General features: G+C 53.6%; 1 protein-coding gene across 1 annotated transcript; it reads left to right on the plus strand.

The window, feature by feature from the left end:
* Positions 1-2,445: 2,445 nt before the first annotated feature.
* LOC123023265 (leucine-rich repeat and fibronectin type III domain-containing protein 1-like protein) lies at positions 2,446-8,641 on the plus strand. The gene is made up of 3 exons (XM_044429746.1): positions 2,446-2,522; positions 5,033-6,436; positions 8,017-8,641. The coding sequence occupies exons 1-3, from the start codon at positions 2,503-2,505 to the stop codon at positions 8,507-8,509; spliced, it is 1,917 nt and encodes a 638-aa protein (XP_044285681.1). The 5' UTR covers positions 2,446-2,502; the 3' UTR covers positions 8,510-8,641.
* Positions 8,642-10,101: the final 1,460 nt, after the last annotated feature.

Genomic DNA, 10,101 nt, shown 5'->3' on the forward strand with positions numbered 1-10,101 from the left:
CAGAGCACCAAGCGACCCAGGAGATGGTTGCTGGCAGGGTGGGAGGCCCCCTGGCCTGCAGTGAAGGAGGGAGCCCGGGAAGAGGGCTGGGGAGGGCAGGAGGCAGGCAAGCTGCTGGCTGCCGCTGTGGGCGCCCTTGCGTGCGCATGGCTGCTGGCTCCAGGCTTTTGCGCTCCGGATGACAGAGTTGCATCTTGTAGGCAACCATGTCGCCTACGGCAGCTTGCCTCAGCTAATTAGCCCTTATTTAGACAAACGCTTGTGCCATTTCCAAGGTCCCCTTCAGAGGGCTTCACAAGCGCTCACCAGGGACACCGAGTGCTGCGCCAGTCACACGCGGCAGCCCAAATGGACCTGCGTGCCTTCCCCCAGGATTTGCCCTGTTCTGACCACTTTCCTGCAGAGTCGCTGCTGGAGCGCTTTTGGGACGGGCAGTTGTGTGTGCGTGCATGAGAGAGGGAGGGTGCAGAGGAGCAGGAGGACGGGCTGACTGGCACGGATGCCGCAATCCCAGCTGCACAGCTCCCCATGTGGGCCAGGGAATCCCTTTCATCACGCAGAGGGCATCCTGCCCTCCAGGACCCACCCCAAGCACTCATGTGGAGTGTGCCTGAGGCGGCAGTGTTGTGGGGCAGTCTCCCTCCTTTGCCTCTGGGTCAAAGCATCCCAGAGGCTGTCTGCCGGGCCCGGTCAGTGTCAACAGTGGAGCAAGGACCCGGTTCTTGATTGCAGGGCAAGTGGCTCTGCTGGGGAATGCCAGCTCTTCTGGAGTTGCACTCCCTTCGAACAAACAGGCTAATAGCTGGTGGTCCTGCTGGAGCCTTGAGGCCGAGGATGTCTCCGTGGCACAGAGAGCCTTCTACCAGCTTTGCCTGGTGGCCCAGCCATTGCCCTCTCTGGACAGGAATAACTGGGCTTCAGTAATACACTCTGCACGAGGCTGTTCGTGAAGACTTTGTGTGGCATTTTGTGTAGCACAGAAGTAGCACTTTGTGCAAAATGTGGCAGCCAGATTAATAACCTGAACTGGAAGACCTGGACAAAAAAGACCCCTTCTGGCTTGCTTGCATTGGCTTCCTGTGTGCTTCTGAGCCCAATTCAAGGTGGCAGTTCAGCCTGTGAAACCCTGGACCGCATGGGGCTGCAATGCCAGCTTCAAGGGAGGACTGGCAGGGGGCATCATGGAAGAGGGCCTGCTCAGTGGCAGCCCCCAGGTATGAATGGTCTCTCCACTGGGCTCTACTTGGGGCCAGTGCTGTCATCTTTTTGGCACCAAAATAAGACTGCCCTATTTTTTATTGTTTTAGTTTGCCAAGCAGTTTTCAATTTCCTATGGTAGAAAACTCAGAACAAATCTGACCAAACATGACTTAGAGCTCTTTATTGAGTTCTGTGGTGATTAAGGCGGCTAAGAAGTGTTTTTACACCACCTGTACTGCCTCCTGGAATGCCAACCAGCAGAGCTTTTCTGAGTGGATCGGGGCCTTTTACATGCTGGCCCCAAAAAAGGACTTGTTGAACCTTCAGTGGCCCACAGTGATGAGTTTGCTCCACATTTCCAGGATAAGTTTGCTCATATCTGCTCTGACTTGGACGCCACAGTTGCTGCAGCGCTGTCTTTGGAAGTGTCCGGTGCGCCATCGGGTTCACCGGACACTTCCGAACACTTTGGGTTCACCGGACGCTTCGGGCTGGATGAGGTTTTGCCTTTGTGGTCTGATGATGTGGACAAAATGCTTGGCCAAGGCTGGCCTCCCACCTGCTTCTTTGCACCTTGCCCATCTTGGCTCATCGAAAGATCTAGGGAGGGGGTCTGCACCTGGGTCCTGGATGCTGTAAATGCCTCCCTCTGAGAGGAAGTGCTGCCAGTTGCATTAAAAACGGCTGTGGTTGCACCGCTTCTTAAAAACAAGCTTGGACCTGGCTGGCATTGATAACTAGAGCAATAGCCAACGACCCCTTCCTGGGCAAGGTGATCAAGTAGGTGGTGACCAGGCAACTCCGAGTGCTTTTGGAAGAAATGGATTATCTGGATCCGTTTCAGTCGGGTTTCAGGCTTGGTTTTGGGACTGAGACTGCCTTGGTTGCCCGTGACAGGACCTTTGCCAGGAGAGAGGCGGGCAGAGCGACCCCGCTGGCGCGCATGGGCCTCTCAGCGGCTTTCGATACCATTGCCCAGGGTTTCCTGGAGCGGCCAGCTGTGTTGGGAGTCGGGGCCACCATGTTGTGCTGGCGTCACTCCTGCCCGGGGGACTGTTCCCAGGTGGAGGTGCCAGGCGATTACAGCGCTCGTGCAGCACACTTCTACAGTGCTTGGCTTTATCCCTTACACTGGTTAACATCTCCATGAAACCGTGCTGGGAGAGGCCGCCGGGAAGTTTGGGCTGATGACGCTCGCGCACTCTGCCTCTGACGTGCATCTGACCCAGGTCTCTACCCAAAATAGGTGTCTGGACTCGGTAATGGACTGGATGAGGGCCCATAAGCTGAAGCTCAGTCCTGATGAGGCGGAAGTGCTGTCGGTGAGTAAGCCTCCATTCCAGCTTTGCAAACCTGTCCTGCGTGGGGTCGCACTCCCCCTGCGGGACGAGGGTCGTGGGCCGGGATGCCCCGGACTCCAGCGTGACTCCGATTCCAGTAGTGCCTTTTCTCAGCGCCGACACTATTGAGTTTTAGGCACCTGATGAAAACGTGTCTCTTTCAACGCACCCATGGCACTACTTAAACTATGTATTTGACGGCACTGGTTTTAATGTCAATTTTATTTATTAATTGTATTAATTTACATTTTGTTTGATTTTGTATATTGTGTTTTATTTTGTTTACCTATTATAACTTTTTAACGGTATTATTTTATTGATGTTTTATTGATTTTTATTGTAATGACTGCCTGGAGCGTATAGTGCTAAAGGGGTGGTTTTATACAAATTTAATAAATAAATAAAGGAACTTAATTCTGTATTTTAATGTATTTAATTAATTTAATTAAGACATTTATGTGTCATCCTTTGCAGCGGCCTCAGGACGGCTTACAAAAATTTTATTCATAATTTATTTCATTTTATTATCTAGTTTATTATTGTACCTGTTATGAATTGCTCTAACCACCCAGGGAGATTCAGCTATTGGGTGATACAGAAATGAGATATTTATTCCCCAATATTTGCATGTTTTCAGATGTTGTTATGGAGAAACCCCGTTGCTAGAGTGAATAATATGGGCCATTGCAACCGTGTGTCACTGGGGTGGGGATCAAGTGCGCTGTTGACTCGGTTTTCTTGGCACTCGGCTTCTGAGCTGCACTGCGACGGAGGCTCTGGGTGAGCAGCTGCCTCTGGATATTCTGCTGCTGGAGGCATCTTGCAGCGCACACTCTCCTCTACCCCTTGCAAGTACTCGGGGCCAGCCAAGCTGCTTTCTCACCCGGAGCAGAAGATCCTACAAGTACCATCCCTTGCCTGGCGGCAAAAATGCAACATTAAATGAAATAACTAGCAAAGTGCCACTGTTCAGGCCTAAAACCGCCCTGCTTTAGGCAGCCTCTTCCCTGCCCGGGCATCTAACTTGGCCTCTTAACTTGGACGCTCCACCAAGTAAGTGGGCCTTCCTTCTAAGTCAAGGTGACAAGACTCATCCGACTTAGTTTTAACATGTTGAGGACTCTGTTGTTTTAGCATTCTGAGAGATTTTAACCCTGGTATAGAATAGAAACCTAGAACAGTCGAGTTGGAAAGGACCAGGGAGCCACTGGGTCCGGCACCATGCTCTGCTCGGCACAGAAGGCCAAGTTAAACCATCCCTCGCTGAGGCCTGTCCCGCTGCCTTTCGAACGCGTCAGGCACGGGAGAGCCCACGGCCTCCTTAGGCTACTGGTTCCATGATCACAGTGCTGTACCTGTCTGGGTGTCTGGACGTTCTTCTGATGTTCAGCCAGAAGGTGGCTTCCATTCACTGGAGCCCTTTATTCCCTGTTCTGCCCTTTGGGATGATTGAGAAGAGAGCCTGGCCTTCCACTTTGTGACAGCTTTTCAAGGACGTGTAGAGTCCCGCCAGAGCTCCCTTCATTCCTCTCTTTTCAAGGCTAAACCTGCCCAGTTATTTCAGTCTCTCCACATATGGCTTTGCTTCCAGCCTCCTGAAAAATACATCCTCAAGTCTAGAGACATGGTCTCTCTGAGTTCACTGGGAGTTACTTCAGAGTAAATGGGTGTATGACTGTGTGTTGTGAGCTGTAGCTGTGCTTCTCCCTCCCAGTAGCAATCATTTCACCAGTGCTTCTTTGCCATATGTCTTTATTTTGCACACAAGTCTCTGAGCATACACAGAGCAAAGTGTGTGCTTCACCCAAAACATTCCTTATGAATCCTTCTGCGTCTGGACCTGGAGGGAGGAGCACTGTGGAGCTGGGCGATCCCTCGGACACGCAACTGGGCCATCCTGTGACTGCGATGACAGTCTCCTCTGGAGGCTGGAGCTCTTCATCGTGGTTTGGCATCCCATCCGATGCCACCTCTCAATCTCCCCACTCGAGATGTTGCTACTTATGGTGGGTCGACTGGCCTCTTTGGCTGCCTGTGAACTAACCTCTTGTACGAGGTGGGCCCTCAGGGCCTTGGACTGTGGCTGGGGCTGGGTCCCTTTCAGCAATAATCTCATTAGCAGTCTTTGCGCTCAGTCCCACCGGAATAGGCAACCCCCCCCCACACACACACATCCCACCCTCAGGTCCGGAGCTGTCCATCCAGCCAGAACAGTGACCCTCTCGCACGTGCCCGAGGTTTGCCAGCGCGTGCACACACAGCGCTGCACAAGCGAAGAGGCCTCAGCGGCACCGCTCCCACTGCAGCGGACGGTTCGGCTTCTGTTCTCCCCCAGCCCCCCGGAAGGGCCAAGCAGGAATAACCAAGCAGCCACCCAGAGAAACACTGCTTCTGTTCCAGTATTTGTGCAATTTGCGTTCTGCCTAAGCTGCATTGATCTACGCAAGCCTTCTAATAGCTTCCTTTCCTCCTTCCCTCCCCTTGTCACACAGGTGTCCTGTTTACCTTACCATGGAAAGGCTGGTCCTCTACCTACTAGTTATGAACACTGCTGTGAAGGCCACAATGTGTCCGACACGCTGCATGTGCCAGACCCTGTCGCCCTCCTTCACCATTCTCTGCACCAAAACTGGGCTGCTGTTTGTCCCTCCCAGCATCGACCAGCGGACAGCTGAACTCCGGCTGATGGACAACTTCATCACCACACTGAGGCGGAAGGATTTTGCCAACATGACGAATCTGATCCACTTGACACTGTCCCGAAATACCATCAGTCAGATTATGCCTTACACGTTTTTTGATCTTAAAGGCCTCCATGCATTGCATCTGGATAGTAATAGGCTCACCTATATCAATGAGGACCACTTCAAAGGGTTAATCAACCTTCGCCACTTGATTCTTAGTAACAACCAATTACATTATATTTCTGCTAGGTCTTTGGATGATTTCATTGACACAGTTGAGGACCTGGATCTATCCTACAACAATCTTGTTACGGTTCCTTGGGAAACTATTGGGAGGCTGTCAAATGCCAACACCATCAGCCTGGATCATAACCTCATTGAAGTTGTCCCTGAAGGCATCTTCTCCAACCTTCACAAACTAGCCCGGCTAGACATGACCTCCAACAAACTGAAGAAGATCCCCCCTGACCCCCTTTTTTCCCGCATCCCGGTCTATGCCAAGCCAAAGGGGTCCCCCTTGTCCGCGCTGGTGCTGAGTTTCGGGGGGAATCCCCTGCACTGCAACTGTGAGCTTGTGTGGCTGCGGCGTCTGACCCGTGAAGATGACCTGGAGACCTGCGCTTCTCCGCCGGAGCTGATGGGTAAGTATTTCTGGTCTATTAGAGAGGAGGAGTTTATCTGTGAGCCACCCATAATCATCCACAGTACTCCAAAGCAAGTTGTCATGGAGGGACAGAGCGTGTCCCTGAAGTGCAGAGCTGCAGGTGACCCCGAGCCGTATGTCCGGTGGATTTCGCCCATGGGGAAGCTGGTCACCAACACTTCCCGGACAGTTTCCTATGACAACGGAACCCTGGACATTTTGGTGATGTCTGAGGAGGAAAAGGGCACGTACACGTGCATTGCCTCCAATGCTGCCGGAGAGTCAACCGCCCCAGTCGAGCTCCTGGTCAGCCCGCGCCGTCCGCACCCGCACCTCGCTAACAGCACGAACTGTGACAAGGAGGCCGAGCCAGGCCCCTCGGACGTCCTGGTCTCAGCCAAGTCCATCTTCCCCAATGAAAGCAAGCCTCGCCGGGAGAGGAGAGTGGCCGTGGCCGAGCTGACCTCTTCCTCTGCGCTCATCCAGTGGCCTTCGCAGCACCACGTCCCAGGAATACGAATGTATCAGATCCAGTACAACAGCTCTGCCGATGACCTGCTGGTGTACAGGTAACACACCTCTGTGAGATCCTTTGCGATGGTGATGAGGAGAGGAGGTGGGGAGAGACGGGTCTGTGTGAGGACCTCATTTCCCAGCTGGTGCCTCTGCAGTGAAGTGGCCAAACTCCCATTTCTGTAACAAGGCGCATGAGCCAGAAGGGCATCCCCAAGGAAGGGTGGGGACCAGCATGGGGTGCAAGAGAAAATATATTTCTTAAACTTCAGAGGTGCCTTTTGTGTGTGCCAGCTGGGTATTTTACTAGAGGACTAGACTAGTCATGATGGAAGCAAAGTCTGCACATTTGCAGCAGTCTGGGGAAGGTGCCCCCACTGGTGACAGTTGCTCCTTGGACAGTGACCACACGCCCGGCTCAGGTGAGCAGTTTGTGCAGAGACAGGACTTGCTGCAGTGCTGGCCCTGCTGGGCCTCCCCCGAGGTGGCTTTTTACATTTCATGCCGTCAGGGTGACTTCTCATCCCACCCTGTCAGCTCCTCAGTTTGCAGAACTAGGGGGAGAGGACCTTCCCTGCCTAGCCCCAAGGAAGAGCGCACCTGGCATATGCCAGATGAGGCCTTTATGGTGGAACGGGGCAGCCTCTTTCATGGACCCCCAGCACAGGGAGAGACGTCACAGGCATCCTTTTGCAGCCCTTTGTCTTTTCGAAAGGCATCTTTCTTCCCTTTTCTTACCAGAAAAAATTATTCAGGAAGAATCGATGGAGAAGCTGCACAGGGCCCTTTGGTGGTTCATGTGGGAAACCCTGTGTGTGGGTGCGCCACTGGTCGTGCCTTGGTGTGCCTGGTGCAGGAGCCTTGCGGGATCAGCTGGGCCTTGCCTTGGGGGTAGTTTGGTGCAAAGAAGGAGAAAGGGCCCCCTCCCCTCTCTGTGCCCTGGAAGTTTCCCCAGCTGTGCTCGTGTGTGCTAAAGTGGGGAGGACTTGGTTGTTCCAGAGGACGGTGGTGGCGGGTGCAAAAGAAGCCATTGCCCTGCTGGAGAACGATAAGAAGCGTTTGCAGCTGCACACATCACGCAGCCTGCGACTGCCCTCATGTTTCAAGCACATTGAACTGAAAGAGACTTTGCATTGCACTGTGCCATGGAATTCAGTGAGGTTTAGGTGTGTCCTTGCAGCCCAGCGCTGTGCTTCTCAGCCTTGCCTTTAGCTGCAGCCGCGCCAGAGTCACGTCAGTGGAGCAAAGCAAGGTCAGGGAGTTTGCCCAGCACATGTGTGGTCCGTGGCACTTATGGGAAATCTGACCTCCCGTTTTCCACTCAAAGATGAAAGAGCAGCAGATGGTGCATAAACAGCATTTCCCGCGCTGCCTTCAGATGGGGAGGCAAGAACCATGGGGAGAGGCAGTGGGGCTGAGCCGCGCTTGTGGCCTCCAGGGGTGTGCCCAGTGATCCTGCAGGCTCTGTGGGCACGTTACTCTGTGCAGATGCTAGAGACGTCCTGCACCGTGAGTCGACCATCTCTTGCAGCCACCAGACACAAAATCGCCGGTCTGTTGCCAGGAGGCCCGCTGACTCCCCCTGCTGCCGGGGGCTGTGCGTGGCCCAGGGTGCTGATGCTGCTGTCCTTTGCAGGGTGATTCCCGCGGCCAGCAAGTCCTTCTTCCTGACTGATCTGGCTGCTGGGCGGGACTACGACCTTTGCGTCCTCGCTGTGTATGACGACGGCGTGACATCTCTCACAGCGACCATGGTGGTGGGATGTGTGCAGTTCACCACAGAGGAGGAGTACAGGCAGTGCCAGTCCCTCCGCGCCCAGTTTCTCGGTGGGACAATGATCATCATTCTCGGAGGCGTCATCGTGGCCTCGGTTCTCGTTTTCATCTTCATTCTCCTGGTGAAATACAAAGTTTACGCTGACCATCACAAAAACAAGAACGCTAAAGTGATCCACGTCTGTTCTCAGACCAATGGCAGCCAAGGTGGCTGGCTGGCTCCTTCCAGCTCCAAACCAGCCGAGGGGCTGCAGCAGGACTGGGCAGGCATGCCTCTCAGGGACCACGCGGCACTCAGTGTGGCGTGCGAACGAGCCACACCTGCAGAAGCGGTGGCTCCGAGCAGTCAGTAGCTGTGTGGAGCCAGGCAAGTGGCACAGAAGAGCAACCTGTGTGGTTATATTTTAAGCTTCACTTCTATTGTCTATTTTTAAGATCAGATGGTTAAAAAACTATTTTTTTAATCTGTAAAAGTTCTTGCATTCTTAACTATTTTTGTTGCACTATATTAATTATAAAGTGTGTGATTTGCAAGGTTTTTATTTTTTTTTCCTGTGAAATACTAGCAATTCAATCTGGATCAGGGCTGGCAAAAAGCTGCCGTTGGTGCACTCCCCCAGCCCTCTAATGAGGCTGTTCCCTCTGGCTTGGTGGCATTGTACTCACGGGGCAGCAGCAGGAGCAGGTGCTGGGCGGCCAGCGATGGCGCTCAGCTCGGACACCTGTCCCTGTCAGCAGCCACTCAGCCTGCCCCTGCTCTCCTCCTCCTGGGCCATGAGGCGGCGGCAGTGGGGCTGCTTTCCCTCTGCTTTGCAACATAGCCAGGGAGGAAGGTGCCCTTACCGCTAAGAAGGACACAGGTATTGGAGGTGAGGAAGTTGCTAGCCCATTGCTTAACAGGGGCTTGATTTAACAGGAAGGCAAGGCTGGCAAAATGACCGTACTCCTAGATTCTGCTGACCTGGAAGGTGATCGCCTTCTCCAAGCGTCTAAGCACTGCGTCATGAAGAAAAGGACTAGCCAAACAGAGCACAGCACATGGCTTGTTGTGACAGTTGGGGATATGAACCCTGGTTGCTTTTACTATATCAGTCGTTTACTCGAGTGCACGTGCTGAGGTATGATTCTCGTACAGCAAGGGAAACCTGCATAGATCTCCTTTGCCAGACTGGGTCAGTGGCCACTAAAATACCGAACACTCACTTTAGGTCTGCTTCTAAAACCAAAGGCTATTCCTTTTGTCTAGATTGGCCAGCTGCGTTGACCCAAAGGCCCAGCTGACTCAGACAAGCACATCTGGGCTAGAAGTGGGCTTCCAACCTGCTTGCCTAGATGCCATTCACTCTCTGCCATACTGAGCAGGGGCCGTGTCCCCTTGCCTTTTCCATCTCTGCTGCAGTTGGGCATGGCGTCAGCCCCTTAACTGAGGCAGCCATCCCACCGTCAGGACCGGGTAAGACGCAAGGACTTTGTTGCACATCCACTGACATCACAGCGAGAATGTCAGAAGAGGCTGCTCCATGTGGAGCTGCTCCATTTTCCCCAGGTAGTCAATGGACGCTGGGGGCAAAGGAGAGCAGCTGCTGCTGATTCAACCCCCTCCCCTTGCCCTGCTTCCGGAAGCACTTACTGGGCCTGCAGCTACCAACCCAGAAAAGAAGGGAAAAGGCAGGCAGGACAGCAGATGACAAATGGCTGCAGCAAGCGTGCATGAGACTTCCCCGAAAGGGGCTGCTGGACCTCAGCTTTGGGGGAGCGTGCAGGTGCTGCCACCATCCAAGCCTGCTCCTGCCCCCCAGGCCACGCAGAGCATCTGGATGCCCCCAGCACAGCTGTCCTTTGCAGCCATGTATGTGATCCTAGAATCCCAACAGCCAGTAAGCCGGAGTGGGTTGTTTTGCTGGATGCCAACCCCTTCAGCTTTCCCGTCTGATGGAGAGGGCTC

The sequence above is a fragment of the Varanus komodoensis genome, unplaced genomic scaffold, assembly GCF_004798865.1.
Source record: "Varanus komodoensis strain SLA01 unplaced genomic scaffold, ASM479886v1 scaffold201, whole genome shotgun sequence".
In the NCBI taxonomy this organism is placed as follows: domain Eukaryota; kingdom Metazoa; phylum Chordata; class Lepidosauria; order Squamata; family Varanidae; genus Varanus; species Varanus komodoensis.

Excerpts from the sequence above, each read along its gene's own strand:
- LOC123023265 (XM_044429746.1), top strand. The coding sequence starts at position 2,503 with ATGAGGCGGAAGTGCTGTCG. Across the intron at positions 2,523-5,032 it reads ATGAGGCGGAAGTGCTGTCG|GTGTCCTGTTTACCTTACCA; the intron begins GTGAGTAAGCCT and ends CTTGTCACACAG. Across the intron at positions 6,437-8,016 it reads GATGACCTGCTGGTGTACAG|GGTGATTCCCGCGGCCAGCA; the intron begins GTAACACACCTC and ends TGTCCTTTGCAG.